The sequence below is a fragment of the Exophiala oligosperma genome (assembly GCF_000835515.1).
Source record: "Exophiala oligosperma strain CBS 72588 unplaced genomic scaffold supercont1.29, whole genome shotgun sequence".
NCBI classification, from domain to species: domain Eukaryota; kingdom Fungi; phylum Ascomycota; class Eurotiomycetes; order Chaetothyriales; family Herpotrichiellaceae; genus Exophiala; species Exophiala oligosperma.
Genome location: NW_015622846.1, coordinates 64369 through 88921, shown reverse-complemented (window position 1 = coordinate 88921; position 24553 = coordinate 64369). Strand labels below are relative to the sequence as shown.

The following is a 24553-nucleotide window of genomic DNA, read 5'->3' as shown; positions in this document are numbered from 1 at the left end:
CTAACCCTAACCCTAACCCTAACCCTAACCCTAACCCTAACCCTAACCCTAACCCTAACCCTAACCCTAACCCTAACCCTAACCCTAACCCTAACTCCTGCAGTCCTCCTATCAGCTCTTTTTTAATCGCTCTACGGCCCTAAACTCTCTCTCGCTGTCTCTCTCTTTCTACCTATATCACACTGACTCTCTATCTCGTCCTAAGCCCCCCCCTCCCCCGGCCTCCCTTTACCCTGAACCCCCCGACTGAATCCGGAATACAAATAACTCACCAAACTGACTGCGTCGCCATCCTTTTAACTTCCCTCCATATCTCTCCCCCCTAACTTTATTAACTTGAATCCCTAATCATCTAACCTCCGTCCCGCTGTTTCCCCCCTTAACTCATCTCTTCTATCCCGCCGAAACCGGGAAAACCCGAACCCTCGCACTATCTCATCACCCCTGACCGACCTTCTACTTCCTATCCCTTTATCACTCTCCACTCCGGACCCTAACTCAGTCCCTTATTCTCACTCGCTTCCTTTCGCCATTTATTCTTTCTTTAAATCGCGTCGCTGTACTCACCTGCCCTTGGTAACTCTAACTCTTACTCGCTATTCTAAACCCTAACCCTGAAACACTCATCCCAATCACCTGAAACCCTAACTATATAATAGAACTCTCTCGTAAACGCTCTTACTCTCGCTCTTCCATCCTCATCGCTACCTGTTCATTAAACCGTATCTCTCCTCACTACTCTATTTCCCTACTCCATATGAGCTCGCTATCGGTCCCCCCACAGTTATCAATCCCTAACCCCTCCATTATATATACCTGGTCTTTCTTTTACTATCTCCTTTCTGCGTCTTCCTTTATCTTCTTTCTTTATCTTCTTTTATTACATTCTTACTATCACTATAATTCTGCCTCGATTGTTACCTTATCGTTATTCTTCCTCTCTAATTACTGTCGTTACTTATAAGTGAATTATTATCGTCATATAATCATTACTATTATTTATTTATTACTATCGCTCATTATTTATCGTAACAATTACGATAGTACGATCTTACTATAGTTATCACACTATTATAACTAACTTTTACTTATTTGTAAATGCGTCGCGCAGTATCATAATAATTAATAATCTTAAAGCGTTAATTATAAAGCTAACTTAACTCTTTTACTTATACTATTTATTGAATATAGTCACTATATCTAGATATCTAAATAATACTACTATTTAATTCTCTATCTTTCTCTATATATATTACTTCACTACATTAAATTCCCATTCCTTTCCTTACGTCATAACTCTAACCCTTAAAGAAACTCGGCAATTCTATTAGGTCATGAATTTAAACTTTTACACTATGTCTATAATACTACTCAAGTAAAATATTCCTAATTAGATAGCTATTCTCGTCCACACTTCTAAACATAATAAATACTCTCTCTGCATTACGAACTTTAACCTTAAACTCTAGCCTTCTTATCTCTTATCTCTTATCTCTTATCTCTTATCTCTTATCTCTTATCTCTTATCTCTTATCTCTTATCTCTTATCTCTCGTTACTTAATCACTATATTCATCACGTAATTTTATCGTTAACTTAATAGATAATCTAAATATTTATTATGCTATATATTAAATAATTACTCTATAAAATCTTTATAGATCGAAGTATTATGTTTATCTCATTATATATATATATATAAAAGATGAATATAGTTCGTTAATATAATGAAATAATGTTGATGAAATAGCTAGATAGAGAGAATAAGCTAATAAATAGTAAAGCGAGCTAAGTCAGAAACCCTTCTCAAATCACGTTCCTCCATTCTAGAACGCGCGTGAAGATGCGAACCGCCTGAATCGCACGGTTACCAAATAAGTGCACTTCCTTACCTAGCTAAGCCATTCATTCCGTATCGCTCTCGAACTCACGCTGCTCGCCGCTGAGCTGCTGTAATGACTAACCCCAGCGGTTAGGCATGGAGTAGACCGCGAACGCGCCGGGAAGCATCATGTCACGGTACTCACACCCGGCGGGTCCGAGTTTCTGGTCCTAATTGCCATAAATGATCGGGGGTTAACCACATCCCCAGCATGCTATATAGTCTCTTATTCACCCATAACACTTAAGATTCCGGATACAATGCTTTTTCGCGTCGAAGAATTAATACTTAACGGATAAGCGACATTTCTTAAGTGGATGTTTATGGTTATCTCCGCTAGGTTATAATAGTTCATGAAAGATATACTTTCCCTGGAGTCATCGGAGCTGCTTAATGTACTGTTAAAGTCGGAATGCACCGTTCTGTTAAGCTTTGTGGAGTCGCTTAGCACCGCCATTAAAGTGGTCCTCGGCCAATTTATTTTCTTTCTCTACCCTTAATTCCTCACTCTTATCTGCGTGAGTGACGGAAACTAAAGCTTCAGACGGATGTTGGACGGGGTCTAAATCCTACCATGGACCTAAATACAACTCTTAGGATGGATTAAAAAGCCCGTTAGCCTCTTGTGTCGGATCTTAACTGGCCCTCTTATAGAAAGAGTATTGATGATAGATATCTCGGCAGTACTGCATCTTATTAGGTCCGTCTAAAAAGCGACTTAAGACGGCGTTAGAGCAGCGCTAATAGATATATCGTTACATCACCATTTAACTGACGGGGGTAATGTGTCGATTTCGTTCCCACTCTATATCGGAAATAAATTGGGTATATCGCGGGAGAAGAATAGTGCTGACTCCGCCCCGGCTATCTTAACCGATTTAACCGACTTCTTAGGCGAAATTAATGGCGTCGCTAGGCAAGTCATAGTGAAAGACGTGTCGAATAAAAGTATAGTCTACTTCTATCCTAAATACACTGGTCACCACGATCACAAAATGCACACTATCGCGCTAACGACGCAAGACCTATTCTTTCTCGGCGGGGGTGCCGGAGCGCACGTGATAGTACTTACAGCCTAATTCCTTGGCCAGAGTCTGGACTGTTTCCGTGTTCTTAATGTAGATGATACAGTAAGCCCGGGGTTCGTTGTCTTGGTATCAGCGCAAAATCCCGCGCACTGATCGCACTACTCACGTATTAAATGTCTCGTTATCTTGTTAGCGGTGGACGGGGTCGTGCCGAATAACGGTGTACTTAATGTCTGCGCGAAACGTGACGTCGCGAACGATACAAGATTAGTTCAGTATCATCTTCTGGGAGAATTTGTTCATTATGCTGGGCGGAAGTGTGGCCGAGAGAAAGACTACCTAATATCGGAGTTCGCGAAGAAATCGGAGTAGCGCTATCTTAGGTCAATATGACGAAGCGGTTAAGATAAGATAAGCTTCATTAAATATAACTCAGTCTAGAAGTTAATTAGTGTCTTGAATACCAATCCATTTTCGAAATAACTCTCGGATGGCTTACTTAACAGAGATAAAGAGAATAGCCGCTCCACTAAATTGTTCGGGGTAATCTCCGGGACTCTAGACGGAATATGAAATATTAGTATCTTAAAATTATCAAATTATGTCTTACTTAAGTGTGACTAGCGGCATGATTATCACCGTCGTTAATAACTGGGGTAGAAATGTGGGGAGTATAAATGCTAAACTCTTGTTATCACTGGTCGCCAGAATAATAATGACCTTAGGGAACCGCGAAGCGACCACTTCTATTGTCTGACGCTAAATGTCGGACTAAAATCGTGTGTCTAGATTACGGTACAGCCGCTAAAGTGCGATCTGGACCTCTTTGGAACCCTAGACAAGACGGTGTTAAGCCTGACTATAGATCGCGACCTTCTTTATGAATGAAACGCCAGCGGTGACGGGATCTCGTATCGAGACGGGCTGAGCTCTCTTACCGGTGGGAAGCGCACAAACTTCATCCTTAAATAATGTTCACTAAAGCTTACTAATTCATAGATATACCTAGACCCTAACATCTATTAAGAGTCCGGCGAAGTTAATGGTGTGATCGCTATAGAGTCGGTTGCTAGTGATGCCGGCGTGCGCTATCTAAGCGTGAAATAATATCGGGAGCGAAATGCCGTTAGTACGTATGTTTTCGTCCATATCGTCGTCCTTATCTCCAGTAATATTAATGTTACCTTCGAACTTAAGACCACTAAAGTACTTGACGGCGATAGCCACCACGATTTAATGCCATTTCTAAATGGCGAGAGCCCGTCTAATGCTTCTCTTACTCTAGCGAGATAGCACGGTAGACATATGATCTTCAGGCCACGTCTTAATCCCCTAGTTAAATAGATAGTTACCCACAGCTTCGGGAATGTTACACTCCTCTAATAGTAATATGCGGAACGGCTAGATAAGAGCGAGATACTGAACGAGTAACTAAGCAAACTCGGGAAAGACAAACCGGACAGGGGAACGAGATGCGTGCGTGCGTATCTGGGATTTATAGTACGTTAAAACAAACAAAAGAAATTTAAATAGCAGTCAAAGATTGCGAAGCGCTAGACCTAAGTTTCGCCAACGAATTCCTAAGAACTTGACTCGCCGTGCCGGCTAACTAGAGCCTTTATATAACCCTACTAAGAGAGCCTTCTTAAATTCTTTATCCGCCAGTTTATACTCTTTAGTGAACTCTAATTGGATTGGTCACGTGGCAGTCTCGTCGTGCTCATGTTACTTAGTATGAAAGATGGTGTTTAAGCGATCTTAATCTTGCGTGATGCGCTTTATTAGCTATATCTTGCAGCCTTTATAGTGGACAGCATTCCGGACTTCCTTAATGAAACTGTATCCGGGTTAGTTATTAGACTAGTTATCCTGTAATTCGGTGATGCGAAATGTGGGAACATCGGAAAAGCTAAAGCACAGCTCATCATAGAAGATTTATTTAGCCTTCTGTAACGCCATAGTGATTTCTTTGACTAGATCTTAAATGCTATATCGTATATCGCTGTACGTGAGATTTCGACCGCGCTCGTTCTAGATAATTAATGCTTTAGGGATTATGGCGCCTCTAACCTTCATTATGTATAATTACTAGTTACCCATAATACTGACGAGATCACAAGAATTATTAGTGATCTATATCTTATATAGCTACTTAAGTGGCTACTTAATATCTTTAAGCTCTTAATGTTCTTTAATGTTATAAGCATCCTAAAGTAAAACTAATTAGTAGTAGTAAATTAACTTACTTAGTAGTTTAGTAACTCATACCTCGGGCTAAAATGTGATGGTCTTAATCTCGTCTTAACCTTAAATAATGGTCATCCGCATACAGATAAATGATATGATGGCACTATCATATATATGTGCAATTCGGTGCTAAATCAATATAACACAGAAATTAAAGATATGGTAGTTTAGTATGAGTTTAAGCTCAGCAATTCTCTTGGTCTTCTCTTCCTTCACTATATAATGATTCTCCTCTTCTAACTCTGCATTATCCTCTATATCTAAAGAAGAATGATACGTTAATAACTCCTCGCTAATCTTTAACGCAAGAAGTAACGCTTCTAATTAATTCTCCGTAATAACAAACTTTTACACGTCGAAATGACCCTCCCAAACGCGAATATAATAACATAGTAATGCTTGAAAGACTGCTACATATTTCTGAAATAACAACTGATTTTGAAGAGCTTGAAACGGGTTCTGACTAGTAGTACCTAATTAAAATATATTCAGCACTTTGGCGTCGATATGTAGTAGCTCCGAAACTAACTTATATGCCTTAATCATTACTCGCTCAATAGACATACAAATTTCCTAGAGACATGGGTCATCCTGTTGAGATTTGGGGGTCTTGTGAGATGCAGCCACTACCTTGGCGTCTACGCCGGAGATATGATGATGGAATCGACTCTTACGTAACCATGGGGAAATCTTAGAAACATGGTTAGGTTCACTAATCTGCTAGTAACGTGCTTCGTTGCGCTGGATAGCATTCTTAACTTAAGACAGAATAGCCTGAGAGACATTAGGGCGGAGTGATAGACTAAGACGCCTAGAATCTGACCCGGGCGTAGAAGTACTGAGTGAAGATTCGGGGTTTTTAGTATCTATAGCGCCCGAGTTAGCCTTCAAATCATTGATGGTGAGAGCTCGTTACACTACCTAATAATTCTCGGCTTTAGCTTTCGCGAAGAAGTGCTGTAAGATGACCTTCTAATATATAGAACACTCTTTTTGTTTGCGTTGAGTGTTGACTCTATATTCGCGGCTATAGTGTCTCTGTATCTTCTCTTGACTAGTAACTCAGTATTTACACGAATCGATAGCGATACAGATAAACCCCTTAAAGAATTGAAGTCCGTGGATGAGTGGGCTATTATCTAGTGGGTTAGTGACCTCAAGAGTAATATTCTAAGTAGTGACCCATTCCTTAATGCTCTTTGCTCGCTCTCTAGTAATGCTATGCTTTCTCTTTAAATGTTCTCTTAAGTTCTTTCTGGGAGTATAATATATCTGGTGCTCGGTGCAGAGAATAACGCTATAAGTTGTGAGTGATTGTAGTCATCGAACTGGCGGGGTTAGGATAAATAGTTAAGTGTTTTAGTGAGGATCTGGGATATTGTTATTCACTACTGACCCGCGTGACGGGCTGAAAGAGTTCAAATTAAGCTTAGATAAACTATTGGGTATATCAGATAAACTACAGAAAAAATATTGATGAAATTCACGGTGATCGTTATGATGCAGCATTAAACGTGTTTAATCACTCGATGAGAAAAGTGAAGTGTAGAAAGCTTAAATTTTGTGTGTGGACGGATTACCCTATGGATGGTTCACCCACTCTCTATGCCAAGACCTATTTTATATGTGGACGGGTCACCCGTCCACGGCGTAATAATGTTAGGCTTAGAGCAAAACAAGTTCGTTAGGATAAGTATTAAGTGTAGTTTATTACTAAGTGTCCGCCCTAAGCGGGAGATGATTGCCCATAAGTAAGGCCGTGTGCGGAAGATAGATTCAGAGGCAAAAGATTTGAATTTGAGGATCTTTTCAAAGTTAGACACATAACGAGTATATCTAAGGCGGACGACGAGCTCCTAGCTCCACATGGTGTCCGCTAAGAACTCTCAGAAACACGTACTGGGTACATACAGTAGCTAGTGCCTCCTCCATGTGTAATCCGCAACCAAATCTTTGTCACACCACTTGGCAGGACATTCTGTCAAAGCTATAAAAGTGTTGGTGAAAGCTGGCTGAAGAATTCTTTCTAGATACAACCGATTCTTAGTACGGTCTGCCTCTCTACAAGCAACACGCAACGAATGTGGTGGCATTTTTGGTTTTTTTTTTCGGAGAGTTTGGTGTATTCAGCATCAAGTTGCACAGGAAATCGCGACAGCCTGACTCTACTAAATGTGTCTGCCTGCTGATTCCCTTAGTTTTGTTGCTGAATTTCCAGTAGACAGTGGCTAATCGATAGTCGTAATCGAAGCTATCTGCAAATTAGTGACTAAATTGTTCTTTGCAAAAAGCTGTAGAGGTAATGTTTGTGCACAGAATGGCTCTCGGAGTACTATGTCTGCGCTCTCTGACTGGTTACAGGAAGTAGATTGGTCGGGGTAAGAAAATCTTCATCACGCGCCGGTTCTCTGCACGATGCGGCACGCTCTACTGTTATGTTGTAAACTCTTCTCATTGCATGCATATCTATCTGTGTCCTCGCTTGCCGACTAAATTATAGGTAACTCGACAAGCCCATTGGCATTTTCTCACGAGAAAGATCCTTGCGCCTTGCGGAGTCGGCAGCGATCTTAGCTAATTCCTCTTCAATGATCGTTGTTGGTGGAAGGTTGCGACACTTCTCTGTCGAAGTTCCATAGTGGATACCTGCAAAGGTGATGCATCCTTGGTGGAATATGCAATCACAACATCGAATCCCTAGGACAGAAAAAATGGCCAGGAGATGTTCAGCGGCCCCCTCCATGCACGAGGAAGACTTTCCATCATGATGCTCTACAAGCCATTCACGTGGATAAGAATTGACAATAATCTTCCAGGTTAGATCGGAGGTGTTCCAGACAACCAAGTAGCACGCACTAGGTAGGTATACCAAAGCTGAACACTCGTGATTTGTTGGCCCGGATACCAATTTCGGGGACTCCGGACATGTCGAACTAGCCCAATTCAGACCGGCACCTCCTCTCGGGCCGCTTTGTAGAGCACAGGGAACTCACCAGTATCGTACCACTCCACGAAGGCACGGTATTTAATGATATGATGTGAAACAACTATGAGTCGCATTGGAGCACTCTGGCTAGCTTCATCTAAGTATCTCGTAAGTTTTTACTTCAATCATCTCGCGAGACATCGCAAAATGGGGTTGAATGTGTTTATACCATCTGTCACGACTGCCTCTCTGGCGACAGCATCGCTGATATGCTTCACCAACCGCAACTCCATCTGGCGTCTGGGAGCTGTGCCCCTGGTTGCGCTGATGGCATACTATGCTTGGGAGGCATTAGACTTTTTTGACAACAACCAGCTCTTCAATCCCATGCAGGCGGGGTTCATGATGGCATTTGCAATCTACTACGTTGTGCTCCTGACCATTGTCCGACTTGATGACAAGGATATTCGACGAGAAATAGCTCAGCACACCAAGCAGACAGAAAGCGACATTTCCTGGCGCCAACGGTTCTCGTGGACGTTGTATGTTTTGACTTCTCTGCGGGCCGTCGACACGTCTTACGAGATCAAGCGCCTTGACCGGCCCAAAGGCCCAGCTTCGCAATCGCGGGTGCGGTTCCTGGCGGAAAATCTGATGATCGTCATCGGGCAGTACTTGGTCCTTGACTTCTTCACTAGCAACCCGACGCCCGAAGATGTAAAAGAGCGTCTTTTTGCGCCAGGGAGAGAGTACTTGATATTCAGGCCAAAACACTTGCCGCCACCTACATCGGAGGAAGTTGTTGTTCATCTAATGATTGCGCTCTTGTGCTGGGGCCCTATGGGCAGGTGGTTCATTGACGTCCAGTACCGAACAGCAGCAATACTGTCGGTGGGCTTAGGCATCAGCAGGCCAGATCAATGGCCACCCATGTTTGGGTCCATCTTTGAAACGTATACGCTTCGTAGATTCTGGGGGTGAGTCGATGACCTTGCTATAGCACGTCGCATTGAGAAACATGATATGCTAATGCTGATGGACAAATCTAGACGATCGTGGCAACAGCTGTTCCGATTGAGTTTCCAAAGTATCGGGGATTTTCTGTGCAAGGGAGTCTTACGGTTGCCACCTCGATCGATGGTCGCACGTTATCTGAGCACAGTCGCCATCTTTGCCATCTCGGCTTTTCTCCATGCGGCAATGGACGCAAAGTCAGGCATTGGGCTTGACAAGACGGGTACTGTACGCTGCTTCATGCTCCAACCTGTGGGGATTGTCATGGAAGATGCCGCACTCGCGGTTTATCGCCGCGTGTCTGGTAAGGCGCAAGAACCAAGAACCTGGCACAGACTTGTAGGGTATGTCTGGGTTTGGACATTTTTGGCGCTGGTTGCCCCTCTTTACAACATGCCCCTATTCTGGTATCAGGATGCGTCCAAGGCCAGAGTCCCCTTTCCTGTAGTGGGACGCTTACTGCAATTCCTCAGTGCGTCAAGGGGGTGAACTTTTCGGTGGGCTTGGCGAAGACGACTTTGGACACGCAGATGGAGGCGGCTCATCGCCCGTCGGGAAGTTAGCACCCTGAGACGGTGTGCGGTGGAGAGGAGGGTAACAGAGTGATGGAGTTCGGCCGTTACCAATAAAAGACAAATCATCACTCATTAGGTAGACACCAGCTTCCGCACTAAGTGGTGTCGCATTCTTTACGAGTAGTATAGATACTATCCAGATTTATTAGCAATCACCAAACAAAAGCTGCTGAGAATAGACAAGGCAACGGAGGCGCCCGCACAGGATGCAGGACCATCACAAGTGCGATTGACTAGGCTTATTGGAAGGCTTTGCTTTAGTCACGAGGTTCCGAGTGCTCTGTCCATACTGTCCGATTGAATGCTATCCGTGGGTGCAGCTGGTGCTTCCTCATCTACTCCAGTTATATCATCTATAGCATCGGTATCTTTTTTGTCGTTGGTAGCTCTATCTATTTACTTGCCACAGTTGATGTAAAGCTCAATCTGAGCTATTCTATGTTCTAGATCTCCAAGGACCTGGCGGGTGACTTCCATATCCTTTCTGCCCTCTCGGACAAAGTTGGCCAAAGGTACCGCCAGGCTTCTAATCACCTCGAGCGTCCGGCACAATTCTCGTGAAATGATCGTCACCTGAATCAGTTGCTGCTCCTCCGGGTCGAGATTGAAACAACCAAACCCGACGCCTGGAAGCGCCGCAGCCTGAGCAGTTCGGAATCCAGTGCTTATCGTTCGCGCCCCGAAATGATGATGATTCGGCGGTCTCTTAAGACCATCAGTGTTCCAACGTCGAGCAGAAGCTTCTTTCAAGCCCGGATAAACGTCTGTGCAACTTCGCTCCAACATGTCAACTATCTGAAGTAGTCCTTGGACCAGGATCACCATGCTGCTAGGAGACTCACGACAGCACGGACTCCCTATCAATTGACCGATTTGGTTCATGGATTCCTTGTTGATTCGAAGGGCCTCGTCGAGGGCGTACACGCACTCACACACCTCTTCCAGGCTGCTGAGAATGCTCGCGCACGTCATGATGTTCTGGGATCGTGCACTCGGTGAGCTGCAGGGAATGGAGCATTGTATGGGTTTCATAAAAGCGCCAATATCTTTCCAGCTCGTTGCATGGGCGTCTTGGTTGTTCGTGACCCTTGGCTGTTGTGACAAGGGGATGTTCTGGTTTGGACTCCGCGAGCTCAAGCCTTCTCCCAGGCCGACAGAATCAGACACCTTGTTGGGCTGCGGTGGTGGTGGCGGTACCGGAGCATCGTGCCGGTTTGGTGTCTCTGCTGCAGTGCTTGTACGCACAGCCTCAATCACATCCCCTTTTGGCGTGTGGTTTGGCAGGTAGGGAGTAGTATGGTGGCCCTGGTCATTGAAGAATTCCAAAGATGTGTCATCCAGCAATTCCGAAAACAGGTCGGCATTGTAGTAGCTTTCGCCGGGAGGTCGTTCGGAAAAGGAGTCGTGGGAGCTAAAGTCAATGTCACTACAAACGGATGATCGCCCTTCCGGGAGCGTAGGTATGGACGACCACTGTAGATTGTCTTGACAAGGCTGCTGAGCTTGAGGTACAGGTCTGCTCGCAAGCACATTAGCTGCGCTTGGAGAGGGTGCCTGTGAGCAGCTGTTCTTTCGGCGTGAAGCATCGACACGAGCAGCATCCCGGGCATGTCGTCCTCGGGTTCTGCCCACCATGGACTCGACATAGACGCACTCGCATCCAAGCTCACGACACCTTTTGCACCCCGTCTTCTCTCCGCTGCACCGGACCTAGCGAAATTCCACGTCAGAATTGCGCCATTCACTTCTCAAACAGAGCGGACTGGAGGCTGAAACTTGCCTTGGCGGCATGGCAGCTGTTGCACGCGGCTCGAAGGCGGGCAGGCTGCCTTGGAGGATCCATTTCGAGAGTCCGGGGAGCGGTGTCAGCAATCTTACACGCGGACCGACATCAGCTCTTACTTGGAATTTTTCAAAGGATACATAGAATTGTTCCCAAGTAGACTCCGGCGGCATCCCAGGATCTGGGGGGCACGCTTAGGTAGAAGTACCTGTCCGATCTACACGTCTCTCGTACATACCAGATCCTGTCTAAGACCACATTGAAGCGGGCAGGCTATGTAAAAGGAGCTCTAGGCTCAATGCTGATGCTGCGAAGCGGAGTCATGGAGCGAAGTAGGCAGTTAGACCCTCTTTGCTAACCATTGACTGCTGTGCACTGAGAGGTTGAGTTGCCCATGCTCCATTCTCTAGCCATCAGCACAATCCTATACAATCGAGAAATATCGTGAAACAGGACCTTGATTTGTCCTGATCCTACCGGCATCTTGGCATGTTAAAGGTCCTCATATCACTCGGATCAACCAATCAGCCTGTCGCTCCTCCGCTGATCGACACCGTCCTTGAAAAGTTGATGGCATTTAGAGTCTGTTTTGTTTCCAACTGAAGAACCTCCCACGAACTGCACCTGTTGTCGTTGTGGAGCGTGCACCAATGCCGCGCAGGCAATTAAACCTAGCATCTGCCTCGCGGCGCAAACGTGCCACTGCTATAACTTAAGCCGCCATCGCAGAGGCCCCCAAAAAAGAGATTCATGTACCTCTAGATCGGGCCGGTCGGCCAGAGATCTCTCATTTACAACGCACCAGTACGCGATGAGCACGATGAACATGAGAGGAAGTCGGTGTCCTCTCCGTCTGCGTAGAGTAGACATGAAAATGCTGCTTCCACGATCGACTCGACCCTTTGCTTGAGTCTGCTGCGAACAAAGATGTTGTCCTATTGGTTCTTCGCGTTGGCTGCTGTCGCCGTCTTCCTTTGTAGGGCGTATCTTTTCCAATCACCCTCTCAGCTCCATAGCCCGTTAACAAGCACGGTGGCTACTTGCGTCTCGGTCATCTTTAACGTAAGGGCTTCCGTAAGGGGTACATCTTATGTGATCTAACTTGCTTCTGCATTTCAGTTTTTCCTTACTCGCCGAAATGCAATAACCCACCGGCAGACGGGCAGACAGATTCCAAGCTGTCCTTGGAAATGGCCTAATGGACAGGGAGACGTTGCCAAATTTCTCGATGGCATGGAAAACAGCGAGTCGTGGGGTACTGAGTTGGGAGGCTGCTATAGGATCTGGGCCGGCACCAATCCCGAGATGTAAGTTCAAGTCATGCGGTGTGCTACCGACCCAGGCTGACCCTCAGCCCCTAGAGTGGTATCCAAACCCCAGCACATCAAAGCTGCCTTCCAAGACTCAGACAAGCATCTTAAGGCTCATAACAACGACTCGGGTTATTTGATGAGTCAAGTACTGGGAAAATGCCTAGGCCTAGTAAGCGGAAAGGAATATGCCACGCTGCGGGAGCTCCTCGAGCCATCCTTCACCTACAGCCAATCCGGCCGCTACTTACTCCGGATTCAACAGAGGACTGAGGAGTGGTTCCGACAAAGGCTTTTCATGGATAAGGGTCATAAAGACAGACTGACAGTGGACCCAGTCAACGACTTCAAATTCCTTCCGTTCCTGATCGTCGCTGATATACTATATGGAAATGTCTCGCCCGAGATGGAAGCTGAGCTATTTTCCATTGGCCCGGAGCGCGAGAAGCTGTTCCAGCATGTAATTGGTGGAGGCATTTCTCGTTTCAACCTGTCCAAGTACCTGCCAACGGAAGCAAATCGCACTTTGCGATCTTTCCAGCTGCAATGGGCCAGGTTCAATGCAGAAGCATACGAACGCGCTGTCACGGAGGGCTACTCTGAGGCAGTGGTGGTGAAACTCTTCGAAGCAGCCAGGAGAGGAGCGATAAACTGGGATCATTGCCATCAGACTCTTGACGAGATGCTGTTTGCAAACTTGGACGTCACCATGGGTGCCTTGTCCTGGCATCTCGTCCATTTGGCGGACAACCCTAGTGCCCAGAGCAAACTCAGGGAGGAAATCGCCACAAGAACAAAGTCGGGTCGGGACGGAATTACTGCTTCTGGCTTGTCCGACGAGGGGAACGAATACATCCAGAGCTCGACAACGCTCCTCGCTGCATGTATCTTGGAGTCGTCTCGGCTCCGTCCATTGGCTGCATTTACGGTTCCTCAAGCTTCGCCGACAGATCGTGACATAGACGGCTATACCATCTCAGCAAAGACAAATTTTGTAGTAGATACGTTGGCACTCAACATTCGACAAGACTATTGGGGCGAGGATCGGCATTCCTACAGACCTGAGCGATTCTTCGGCATCCCACGCTCAGACATACGCTACCGCTACTGGCGCTTCGGATTCGGGCCTCGACAGTGCCTGGGAAAGTATATTGCCGAGTTCATTCTGCGAATGGTAACGGTGACAGTGATCAGCAAATTTAGTCTGCATCTGTCGGCGCCCGAGGCTGAGTCTTGGGAGAGGGACCGAGGGGTCTGGATTTCTCAACCCAAGGTCCAACTAGAATTTGAACATCTCTGAGTAATTTACTAAGAGATACTGCGGGTCGAAGTCAGAACGTGCCAAGAAGGATCGATGCCGTTCTTGTCGCTTATCACATCCAATCCGCATATAATAGAAAGCGATAGTCGTGCCCCATTTCCTCGCTTCTTCGAAACAAGGACTGCAGATCCCCCGGTCACGAGCTATGCCATGTGAAACTAACGAACATGCAGCACAACACGAGCACGGAAGACGCTTTGCTTGATCCACTTTATTCGCTCCTGAGCGTCGAAGTTGGAAAACGGATATGAACCCTTGGGTGGTCATTGGAAGGATGGTAGTCCACCGGGCAAGAACGGAGTACAGCCGATTGGCAACACGCTTTACCCGTACAGCATGTGCGGAAGACGGGTATTCCTCGTGCTGAGGACAAGGAATCACAACCGGGTGAAGCTTTTGCATTTCCTTTTGCGGACCGGCCAGGGGCTGAGAGTACATGTAGCTGAATGAAAGAGCGTGGGCGGAGTCTTGGCTCTTCAAGGTCCTCAATTATATTTGAACTCGGCCCACACGATAACAAACAGAACTTTAACCTTCTCAGCAGATAGCCGAGGGATTCAGCAAATGAGAACAGCATCTCATTTGCACTTCCGCTCGTCGAATGCAAAGCAGAAATTGCCACCCGGATCTACTGTAGCTAAGTACGCGTAGACAGTATATATATAGGCGGGTGAATGAGTAGCGAGGTCCAATGCTGTGGACAATCATTGATACTTAGGAAACTTCTTTCAGTTCTGTTGTTAGCAATCCCTAGTCAGCCTGCTCCCTCAAAAGTCTCCTCCTTCACCATGTCCTCTACAAATGGGGAGAATTTTGGTCAAGCCAAAGAAACAGCTACTGTGAGCCCGTCCCTAGTGGCAGCGCCAGACAAACTCTCCGGAAATGCAGACACGACAGGACTGCCAACAGGGCACAAGTCGATCGGGGTTCTCCGAATCGAGGCGATATACAACAGCCTTACCACAACCAGCCTCACGGCCATTCTGGTCTGCATATTCCTCGTAGGCTATGCCTACGGGTTGGACGCGACCGTCAGAAATGTCTACACCACGTATGCCACCGCCAGCTACCAGAAGCATTCCTTGCTGGCGACTGTTAATGTTCTGCGCACCGTCTTCGCTGCCGGCGCTCAGTTTACATCGGCTCGGCTGGCAGACGGCTTTGGCCGTGTCGAGGTCATTGGACTGGCCATCGTCTTCTACCTGGTCGGCAGCATCGTCGAGGCGACGTCGACGGGTGTGGACAGCTACGCGGCCGGAGCCGTCATCTGGCAAGTCGGAATGACAAGCCTGCAGACCATGGTGACGGTCTTGATCGGAGATCTCACATCGACCCGGCTTCGCCTGTTTGCCGTGTACATTCCCAACCTTCACTTTGCCATCACCACTTGGGTCTCGGGCAACATCACATCGACCGTCCTCAAAGATACCACGTGGCAGTGGGGTATCGGTATGTGGTGCATCATCATCACCATCTGCGTGGCACCACTGGTCGGCGCCCTGCTCTTCCTAGACCGGCGGGCACAACGCATCTCTTCTCAGCGGTCCAACGCCAAGCGTCTCTCCCTTGTGGAGACATTCTGGCGACTCGACACCATCGGACTTTTGCTTCTTATCGCCATCATCGCTCTGATACTTACCCCGTTCACCATCGCTGGCGGCATCAAGACAACCTGGAAGACGGCGCACGTGATTGCGCCGCTGGTTGTCGGGTTTGTCTGCATTCCACTGTTTGTGCTTTGGGAGCGTCGGGCACCTCAACCACTCGTGCGGCTCCAGGATCTGAAAGACCGAGGGGTCTGGAGTCCAATTGCGCTGTCCATCACTACCAACTTTGCCTACGCATTGCAGGGAAACTACCTATACACACTTCTGGTGATTGCATTCAGCTTTTCCGTCAAAGCAGCCACTCGAATCACAAGTCTCTACCTCTTCACGTCCTTTGTGGTTGGGCCGTTTTGTGGCCTGTTTGTCTACAGGTCACGACACATGAAGTATCTTGTGGTGGCAGGAACGGTGTTGTACATGGTTGCGTTCGGGCTGCTGATCAGATACCGCGGCGACTCATCCTCGTCCTCTCGGTCGGGTGTCATCGGCGCGGAAGTCCTCCTGGGTATTGGAGGTGGCATGTTTCCATACGCCGCACTGTCTTCCCTTCAGGTCGCGCTGAAGCATGAACAAATGGCGATAATGACCGGTGTCTTCCTTGCATCTCACAGTATTGGTCACGCGCTCGGTGCTAGTGTGTCAGGAGCCATTTGGTCGCAGGTCCTGCCTTCAACCTTGGAGGAGAAGTTGTCGTTTCAGTCGAATGCCACACTCCCGCGATTGATCTACGCTAATCCGTTTGCCGTCGCGGGCCATTATCCCGTCGGAACACCCATCAGGGAGGCCATCAATAGCAGTTATCGCCACGTTCAGCTGCTGCTGTGTGTCACGGGCTTGTGCCTCTGCATTCCGTTGGTTGGATTTGCCTTGTGCTTCAGAAATCCTGAACTCACCGCGGCGCAAACTCTAGCGAAGGAGGACGACGGGGATGACTCCAACTTAGCTCATAGCCCCGTTGATGCCGAAAGACCGTTAAAGATCTAAACCGGTACTTCGTTGCGTGAGAAAGCTAGGGTCTGGAATCAGAGTTCTTTGTAGGCAGTAAAAGTCAGAAGCAAGGAGCATGTAGGTAGATAATCAGCAGCTATTGAGTACCGAAGCCTACTGGTATCTACTCCTATGAAGAGAATGAACCCGAATATTGTACTTCCGTACTCGTACTATCCAGCTTATCTCTGATGCTAAGGCGTATGACTGTCACAGGACGAGAGTCATTATGCTGCCTGTCCAATACTCCACCAATCATTTGCATGGGGATAAAGACTCATGTGTGAGGAGGCGTCGGCCGTCTAGGAGAGAAGTCCACAGTACACCAGGTGAAGAAGGCAGAGCTACAATGAAGGCACCCATCAGACACGTGCCACCGACCGGCCCGAATCATAAGAGGATTTGTTGTCTACAGGGATCGCTAATAAAAATGCCTACGCTCCTGTTGGAAGGCATATGCAGACTTTTTCTACGTTTCAATTACTGTTCTTTACTCGCTGGCCATAATTACTCAAGATGGAAGAAGAATTGATCGGCCTGAGTCGCTCCCTTGAAGCCTTTTCGGCCAAGATACGGGGCTCATTGAACGCCGAATTGTTGCAGGCACTGAATGCTTATGGACCGAAGCAACTTCCCGACAAGAAACTCAGCGTCCTTGCCGCAGAGAACGTCGATTTATTGCATTCTATAGAGCAGATGCTAACTCCTGCACCATTACTGCTCGCGGATCACTTTCTAGGTAAGACAGTCTCACATAGGGTGTCCAAGTCCCGTTACTAATAAGTGCATACAGGCTATGTCAATACCAAATGCCTCTGTGCTGCGGTTCAGCTCGAAGTTCCGGATATTCTCAAGAGTGGTGCGAAAAGTGTGTCCCAAATAGCGCAGCAGTGCAATGCACGGGAAGATCGCCTCAAACAGATAATGCGCGCATTACACCACAATGGAGTCTTTTCTTGGAATTCGTCGGCGGACGTATACAGCAACAACGCAACCTCGGAGCTTCTCACAAAAGACCACTGGACGCAATGGCGCAATTGGGTGGACCTCTACGGCAATGAGTTCTACGATATCGCCAGGGGTATACCGGCATCGGTGTCCTCTGATTGCACGCACAGCGCTGCACAAATTAACTTCAACACTGATCAAGACATGTTCACGTATTTTACAGCCCAAGGATGGTTGCCTCGATTACATAAAACCCTCGGTGGAGGAGCCACAGCTCAAAGCCCTGGTATCCTCGAAGACTATCCGTGGCACGAGTTTAGTAGCGGTCCTTTTCTGGACATCGGCGGAGGCACAGGAGCTTTGCTAGCACTCCTGCTTCGCAACCATGCATCCTTGACAGGAGCTTTATTTGACACCGAGAGAGTCATACAGCACGCCCGAGGTCTTTTCTACGGGGACGCGGCCACATACGCCGATGTAGCGCAACAGCTTATTCCGAACGGGCTCATAGCGGGCGACTTCTTCGATAGTCTTCCAGCGTTCGAGTTTTACACCATGAAGTGGTGCCTGCACGATTGGAAAGACCCCGATGTCAAGTGCATCCTGTCAAATATTCGAAGCGCTATCAAGATAACACCAAACAGTCGTCTGGTCGTACTGGAATCAATTCTAGTAGGAGGGAGATCTGGACGTCTTTCGAGATATGCAGACATCAATATGATGATGACATCCAATGGTCAAGAGAGAACCGAAGCAGAATGGAGGTCGTTGGCACATGAGAGCGGCTGGGAAGTCCGCCGAATCTTTCCTTTGCGGGGAGCATGGGTCTGCGCTCTAGAGTTACGGCCTGCCATTGAGTCGTGATTGGTGAATGTGATGGAAGTACGGGTGACGCAGTAAACTAGAGGGCTAGATCCGGCCCGAACCAAAAATGAATCCTTAGAGCGCTGTAAACGCTTCTCATGTAGGTTGTGACATGACATATAGTATAGACCTGTTGGCCGTGCCGTCCAAGGACTTCTCAAAGAGGTTCTACTACTCTAGGACAAAGGGATTGTTCATCAAACAACATTCGAGAGGCCTACCATGACGGAATCTAAGGAAATGCCCATGGTGGTCACTGGCGATCCACCTTATGAGGGGAAAGTTATATTATACGTTGTCAAAGGTCAACTTGTTATTGATGCGTTCATGACTGGATGAGATGCACTAACTTCTGCACAGCCGATCAGACATCCTACATCAATTATATCAAACCGCTTATCATGGCCCGGGAGCTCAACATTCCACACGTCATATCTGTGATCGATACAACCCAAGAGTGGTTTTATCGCGTACATCCAGAGCGTTACGTCCCAGCGCTAAGGGACCAAGGTCCGGACAACGGAGAAGAAATTACTGTATTTGAGGGAACAGCATGCTTAGAGTACTTGGCATCGCGGTTTGATGCTGCAGGCACATGGACGGGGAGAACGTATTCCGAGAAAGCCGCAGTCTTTTCATGGACGGCTTATCAAACAGCAGGACTTGGGTAAGTGGGATTCATCATGCTCGAAATTTCCAGACAATCAAGCTGACTGTGTTGGTTATTCAAGCCCAACTGCCAAGTATTGGCTGTACTTTCTCAAGGGTTACCCTAGCAGGGCCGAACCTGTCCAACTGCCTCGCACTATCGAAAAGTAAGACAATGGAATGGAAACGAGAAACCGCCGGTCTTACTGACAATTGAACCCATAGACTGCATTCAAACTGCCTTCGGCAATGGGATATATTGAACGAGCGACTGGCCCACCCAGGTCAGGATTACATCGCACTCAGGGATCGGCCCACTTTGGCAGACCTGTCGTACTTGCCATTCGCCATGCCCTGGATGTTCACGTTCCTCGGGGTCAAGATTGAGGATTGGCCATCTATCAAGGAATGGAGTGACAGAATGTTAAGTCGACCAGCTGTAGACGAAGTTATGCAGATGGCTCCTACTATAGGCCACTGGATATGTTGAAGTAGGGCGGATAAGCATACTGGAGACAGTCTCTCAATCCGTGTTAGCCCAGGATGAAAGGTCGGTCACCGGCAGCCTCGCCTTATCAATTCCACAGCGGGCCGTTTCAAGCCCAAGCCAAAAGCAATGAGTTCATTTCCTGCTTACCGGCTATCTCTAGGCTGTGAGACTTTACAAATGCCCCTGTTCTGGCCGTAGGCATTTCCATACGGACACTGTAAATGATTCCCCCTCCGATAATGGACACTCTACAGCTGCCTTCGTTTCGACGGCATTGGCTGAATGTGCCGACTCTGAGTGCTATTTTGCACCAGAACAAATATATTTCCCTTGGATTGATCATATGTGGCCTGATAACATTACGAGCAATTTCTCTTGCGATTTTCAAGAAACGCCCATCTCGCTTATCCCTCGATGACCTTCCGCATTTTGAGACCGTGAACGATGTGTGGGCCAAGATACAGGAGGGAAATCGACAGGTGCATACACAGGTCCAACCGACTTCCAGAGCTTGTGACTAACTGACTTGATCGAAAAAGTATCCGGGTACACCCTTCGTCTTGACCATGCTCGGAATGAGGGTGATCATCCTTCCACATTCAGCCATCGATGCCATCAAAGCGCTGCCGGAGAGTGTCGTGTCTATCAAGTAAACAAAGCCACATAAGCTGGTTGATATTGAATCCGGCACTAATGAAGTATTCAGGAGCCACCACTACGATGTGTTCCTGGGACAGTATAGTTTCATGGGCACGAAGGCGGACGAGTTCGACGAGGCTATGCGCTATGACCTCCAACGCAACACACCGAAGGTTCTTGCCTCCTTCGTAGCCGAAGTCGACTATGTTTTCGAGAAAACCTTCGGCAAACCCCACGTTTGGGAGGCATTTCAGCCCCGTGAGTGCATGGCTCGGGTCGCTGCTTTGATGTCAGGTCGTGCATTTGTTGGCCTTCCCCTGAGCAGAGACGAAGAGTGGGCGGAAGCAACTGTCACCTACACACAAGATGTGACGAAAGCTTGGATGGTACTACGCATGATTCCCAAGTCCTTGCATTGGTTGCTAGTACCATGCCTGCCGCAGGTTAGGTCTTTGAACCAGCACAAGGCCCTGACACAGCGCAAGTTGAAGCCGCTGCTCCAGCAGGAACTATCAGCCGATAAAGAAGATGGCCAGGTCGGTGATGGTGAGCCTGGCGGCGACATGATCAGATGGTTCCGAAAGCGCTACACTGACCCAGCTACCGCAGAGAACCTCACCCGTGACCAACTTCTAGCAACATTTGCGTCAATCTATAATCTGACAAACGCCTTGAGCTATCTCCTGTTTGACCTTGCGACCTACCCGGAGCACATTGAGCCTTTGCGGGCCGAGCTGAATGAGCAGGTTGGGACCGACGGCAGAATCACCAAGGAGAACATCCAGAAGCTCCGGAAGTTGGATAGCTTCATCAGAGAGTCCCAGAGGCTTAGTCCTCCATCACTCGGTATGAGATCTCCCATAAGGCGTAGTCTGACTGAAAGGGGGACGCTAACCCTCCGACAGCAAACATGCCACGTATTGTGACCAGCCCGGAAGGCCTCAATCTTCCCAGTGGCCATGTCATTCCGCGAGGAGAGAGAATCATGGTTCGCGCACATACTCTGAACCTTGACCCTGCCCTTTGGGAAAATCCAGACACGTTTGATGGGTTTCGCTTTGAGAGACTACGGTCAGCTCCCGGGAACGAGCTCAAATATCAGCATACAACAACCGGGGTGGACAACATTAATTTCGGACATGGTATCTGGGCGTGCCCAGGAAGACATTTTGCAAGCAGCCAGATGAAAGTTGTCTTGGCGCATTTGCTTCAGCACTACGACATCAAACTCGAGGACGGAAAAGAAAAGAGCCGGCAGCAGCATTTTGGGCTTGCCATTGTCCCAGACACTGGGTCAAAAGTCCTATTGAGGTACCGAGAGGACACCAGATAGCTTTCAACGTGTTTACTATGCTGTAGGCTGCAATTCTATGCCGACTCTAGTGGACAGCTAGATCGGCGTTCCCCGGAAGGTTGTCGCTGACCGGTGGTGGTATCAAATAATCTCATCGGCCCGCCCCCTTATTCACGGCGGCCTCGCCTGTAGCTACCGCCCCTTAGCGTAAATCCGCTCTTGAGACAAATAGTTATCTACACGTGGTGTTGCACTGGTAGACAAAGTATGTCAGAGCAAGCTACGAGACTCATCATGGCAACAACAAAAGGGGATTTCGTCTTCAATTTAGCAATCACTGTTCCAGTCAATCCTCCCGGTGCCGAGCCAGTAGTGAATGCGACCGAGTTCTGGACAGGATTGCGTCGAGGCGGTGCCAACCCGGAGTTGTTTGCCGTTTACGTTGCGAGGACAGAGGTTCTACCAAATCCCACCTCGGATTTAGTTTTCCAGCGAAGGCTACATATGGCGGATGGAGCAGTGCACACCAAAGAGGGCGCCACGATAGACCAGGATGTGCGGCTTGCGGACAACCTGCTGGTGAGTATCCGCGTCCACCCTGCTGTTCTGCCCGCTGCTGGGAGCGTGGGGAAGGGAGCATAATAGTCGAATCGGCTGACCTGGTGATGATGATTCCAATAGTGCGAAGGTGTAACAATGGGTAATGGCTCCAGAAGCACCATAATACTCTCTCACGGTGGCCAATCGACGGATGGGCCAAACGATCTGTATCTCAGCGCAGTATACGAGCTTCACGTCCCGGGTGTCGAGCCTGGCAGCGCGCAGGCGGCCGAGATAGAAACAAACTACACGACACTTGCGAGAGGCGCGGCGAACACAGTTGTTCAGAAGGTTAGGGAATGGAAGATAGATGACAAGTTGTGAGGGGCAGAATGCGACGTGCACGAGCGACGCCTAGTATTGGTGTTGGTAGACTCGGACAATGCATTCTTTTCAAGCCAATGTAGGACTTCGGACGGAGTATCGTGGTCGATGCAAGAACGTTTGCCTTTTCCCCTAAATTGCTGCGAGTCCGAGTTTTGAGCGGGTGGTAAAACGCGCAATATATCTGCATGTGCTTATTAGTACATTGTTTAGTGGTGATAATTTTCAGGTATCGGCCTCGATATATTGGGAGCCAAAGCATATAAGCACCACTACAAACCCCTAGAGAGTCTTATCACTTAGGGATCCTTGTAGGCACTTACCCCCAAGGCTATGGGCTACTAACAAACTACCTATGTTGCCAAGAATAGTTGTCTCTCTGTCGCTACTGAAGAGCTCTCTCCACCTGGGTAAGGAAAATCAATGACTAGGTCCATATCGCTGTATATCACCAATTTTCATCCAACTCAATTTTCCCTGGAAGCAATATCTGATGCAAAGGCCTAAAGGTCAGTCTTGGCTGACAATCCTCGCTTTTGTCCTTGATCCAGAAGCATCCGCTTCTGTTCAGGGGTCCAGATTCTAGGTATCTGATCATACAAGGCAGGCCTGCCTTGTAAACCTTCTTGACGAGCAACACCTTCAACACCCGCCATAACTCGAATCACGTTCAACCCCATAATCTTTTTGACATTGTTCTCACTCATTTTACGCGCCAGAAGCTCAGCAATCAAAGCAGGGTAGCAGCTAACATCACCTGCACCGTCAGGACCCTCAAGCATACCGTCAAAGTCGGATCCAATGCCTACATGATCACATCCGACCTCTGAGACGGCGTACATGATGTGATCAACCACGGTGTGCAAAGAGCTGCCTGCACCTGTCGTCGATTTAGATAGCTCGGGGAGAAAACAAATCATGATCAACCCGCGGTTGGCTTTCAACTTTGCAAAAACCTGATCGGTGACATTCCTTGGATGTGGGCAGAGCGTATAACTTGCAAACGCTCAGCACTGTCATTTATTACTCGTGACGAGAACTCTTACCATGAAGAGTGGGAGAATACCACTGGAGCAGTCGAAACTTCCAACACCTGAAGTTGTACAGCCTCGGTCGTATGTGACAGATCTATGATCCTAAAAAGTGAGCAGTCAGTCCACCAACTCTGCTTTAGAAGCATTTTTCATACGTACATGCCGACTCGATTCATTTCTCCAACGAAGCTGCGGCCGCAGGTGCTGAGTCCGCCATGGAGCTGATCCGTATCGTTCTGTTCACTAATTTAGGCCACAACACTAGCATGATGGAGTCCCAATGCTAACCGCCGAGTCTGCAAACCTGTTGTTTTTGTTGTGCACGAGTGTTATGTATCGTACGCCCAGGCGATGGAAATTTCTCAAAACGCTGGCACTGTTCCCGATCTGATGCAAGCCTTCGACACCGATGAAGCTTGCAAGTCGCCCAGACTGAAAGATGGGAAGAATATCTGTGGAACTCCTTGCGAGAGCGAACCTGTCCTCGTACTTGCGCATCAAGTTGTGAATAAGGTCTATCTGTTGCAACGTGTCATAGACTGCCCGTAAATCCGCTTCATTCGGCTGAGGGCTATCCTTTTCACCGTTAGGAACGGCGAAGCTATTGACAAGCTACATATCAGTTCCAGGAGTTCTTTTGAGCTGACGTGATGGATCTGACATGTTGCCATACCACGGTACATAAGCACTCCAAAATTGGCCTCCCAGCTGTCCTTGACGCAGCCTCGTCAAGTCAGTCTGGCCGAAGGGAGTATCCTGCAAAGCTCCATGGTCCAAATTATTCCCAGAAAACCCTCGAATCATGTAGGGAAAGTCATTGTGCCCGTCTGTAGAGAGATGGATTAGCCCTGACAGCGTCTTGTAAGCATGTGCAATTTTGCTGTGGTCAGTTACCAATGAGAGGACTTTCCCGAAGCAGTTGGCGGGCACGGCAAATGAAGGGTTCTCGATCACCCACGGGGTCCTGGCTGGGACGAAGTATGAATTCCATTGAGTGACCTCATGACCTTGACGCTGAACACCAGTGGTCTAT

The 24553-nt window shown here is 47.9% G+C and overlaps 9 protein-coding genes across 10 annotated transcripts; 7 read left to right on the top strand and 2 right to left on the bottom strand.

Annotated features, from left to right (window-relative positions):
• The first annotated feature begins 8202 nt into the window (after window positions 1–8202).
• Window positions 8203–10074, top strand: PV06_11382 (uncharacterized protein). The gene is made up of 2 exons (XM_016413047.1): window positions 8203–9059; window positions 9132–10074. Exons 1-2 carry the CDS (start codon window positions 8206–8208, stop codon window positions 9583–9585), a joined length of 1308 nt encoding a protein of 435 aa, XP_016256607.1. The 5' UTR covers window positions 8203–8205; the 3' UTR covers window positions 9586–10074.
• On the bottom strand, window positions 9911–13083 carry PV06_11381 (uncharacterized protein). Its single transcript, XM_016413046.1, has 2 exons — window positions 11452–13083; window positions 9911–11381 (listed from the first exon to the last, which is right to left on the bottom strand). The coding sequence occupies exons 1-2, from the start codon at window positions 11512–11514 to the stop codon at window positions 10068–10070; spliced, it is 1377 nt and encodes a 458-aa protein (XP_016256606.1). The 5' UTR covers window positions 11515–13083; the 3' UTR covers window positions 9911–10067.
• On the top strand, window positions 12382–14064 carry PV06_11380 (uncharacterized protein; the record flags this gene model as incomplete). The annotated part of the gene is made up of 3 exons (XM_016413045.1): window positions 12382–12516; window positions 12574–12761; window positions 12816–14064. The coding sequence occupies 3 exons, from the start codon at window positions 12382–12384 to the stop codon at window positions 14062–14064; spliced, it is 1572 nt and encodes a 523-aa protein (XP_016256605.1).
• Window positions 14065–14759: 695 nt separating this feature from the next.
• On the top strand, window positions 14760–16676 carry PV06_11379 (uncharacterized protein; the record flags this gene model as incomplete). The annotated part of the gene is made up of 1 exon (XM_016413044.1): window positions 14760–16676. The coding sequence occupies one exon, from the start codon at window positions 14760–14762 to the stop codon at window positions 16674–16676; it is 1917 nt and encodes a 638-aa protein (XP_016256604.1).
• A 519-nt stretch (window positions 16677–17195) lies between these two features.
• PV06_11378 (uncharacterized protein) lies at window positions 17196–18491 on the top strand (the record flags this gene model as incomplete). Its single annotated transcript, XM_016413043.1, has 2 exons — window positions 17196–17418; window positions 17473–18491. The coding sequence occupies 2 exons, from the start codon at window positions 17196–17198 to the stop codon at window positions 18489–18491; spliced, it is 1242 nt and encodes a 413-aa protein (XP_016256603.1).
• Window positions 18492–18713: 222 nt separating this feature from the next.
• On the top strand, window positions 18714–19629 carry PV06_11377 (uncharacterized protein; the record flags this gene model as incomplete). The annotated part of the gene is made up of 4 exons (XM_016413042.1): window positions 18714–18795; window positions 18852–19158; window positions 19223–19306; window positions 19365–19629. 4 exons carry the CDS (start codon window positions 18714–18716, stop codon window positions 19627–19629), a joined length of 738 nt encoding a protein of 245 aa, XP_016256602.1.
• A 239-nt stretch (window positions 19630–19868) lies between these two features.
• PV06_11376 (uncharacterized protein) lies at window positions 19869–21601 on the top strand (the record flags this gene model as incomplete). The annotated part of the gene is made up of 4 exons (XM_016413041.1): window positions 19869–20108; window positions 20169–20278; window positions 20336–21114; window positions 21174–21601. The coding sequence occupies 4 exons, from the start codon at window positions 19869–19871 to the stop codon at window positions 21599–21601; spliced, it is 1557 nt and encodes a 518-aa protein (XP_016256601.1).
• Window positions 21602–21856: 255 nt separating this feature from the next.
• PV06_11375 (uncharacterized protein) lies at window positions 21857–22486 on the top strand (the record flags this gene model as incomplete). The annotated part of the gene is made up of 2 exons (XM_016413040.1): window positions 21857–22141; window positions 22244–22486. The coding sequence occupies 2 exons, from the start codon at window positions 21857–21859 to the stop codon at window positions 22484–22486; spliced, it is 528 nt and encodes a 175-aa protein (XP_016256600.1).
• Window positions 22487–22707: 221 nt separating this feature from the next.
• On the bottom strand, window positions 22708–24534 carry PV06_11374. Of its 2 annotated transcripts, none has more exons than XM_016413038.1 (5): window positions 24194–24534; window positions 23809–24121; window positions 23680–23756; window positions 23533–23622; window positions 22708–23482 (listed from the first exon to the last, which is right to left on the bottom strand). In XM_016413038.1, the coding sequence occupies exons 1-5, from the start codon at window positions 24322–24324 to the stop codon at window positions 22990–22992; spliced, it is 1104 nt and encodes a 367-aa protein (XP_016256598.1). In that variant the 5' UTR covers window positions 24325–24534; the 3' UTR covers window positions 22708–22989. The 2 variants fall into 2 exon arrangements, with proteins under 2 accessions (XP_016256598.1, XP_016256599.1); XM_016413039.1 differs by having other exon boundaries at window positions 23809–24347; window positions 24415–24534.
• Between the last annotated feature and the right edge of the window lie 19 nt (window positions 24535–24553).

Bases quoted from the DNA above. Each gene is read 5' to 3' on its own strand.
- PV06_11382 (XM_016413047.1), top strand. From the start codon at position 8,206: ATGAGTCGCATTGGAGCACTCTGGCTAGCTTCATCTAAGTATCTCGTA. The intron at 9,060-9,131 runs GTGAGTCGATGA...GGACAAATCTAG, and splicing joins ACGCTTCGTAGATTCTGGGG to ACGATCGTGGCAACAGCTGT.
- PV06_11381 (XM_016413046.1), bottom strand. From the start codon at position 11,514: ATGGATCCTCCAAGGCAGCCTGCCCGCCTTCGAGCCGCGTGCAACAGC. The intron at 11,382-11,451 runs GCAAGTTTCAGC...GAATTTCGCTAG, and splicing joins ACAGCTGCCATGCCGCCAAG to GTCCGGTGCAGCGGAGAGAA.
- PV06_11374 (XM_016413038.1), bottom strand. From the start codon at position 24,324: ATGATTCGAGGGTTTTCTGGGAATAATTTGGACCATGGAGCTTTGCAG. The intron at 24,122-24,193 runs GTATGGCAACAT...GCTTGTCAATAG, and splicing joins TGGAGTGCTTATGTACCGTG to CTTCGCCGTTCCTAACGGTG. The intron at 23,483-23,532 runs GTAAGAGTTCTC...AGCGTTTGCAAG, and splicing joins GTATTCTCCCACTCTTCATG to TTATACGCTCTGCCCACATC.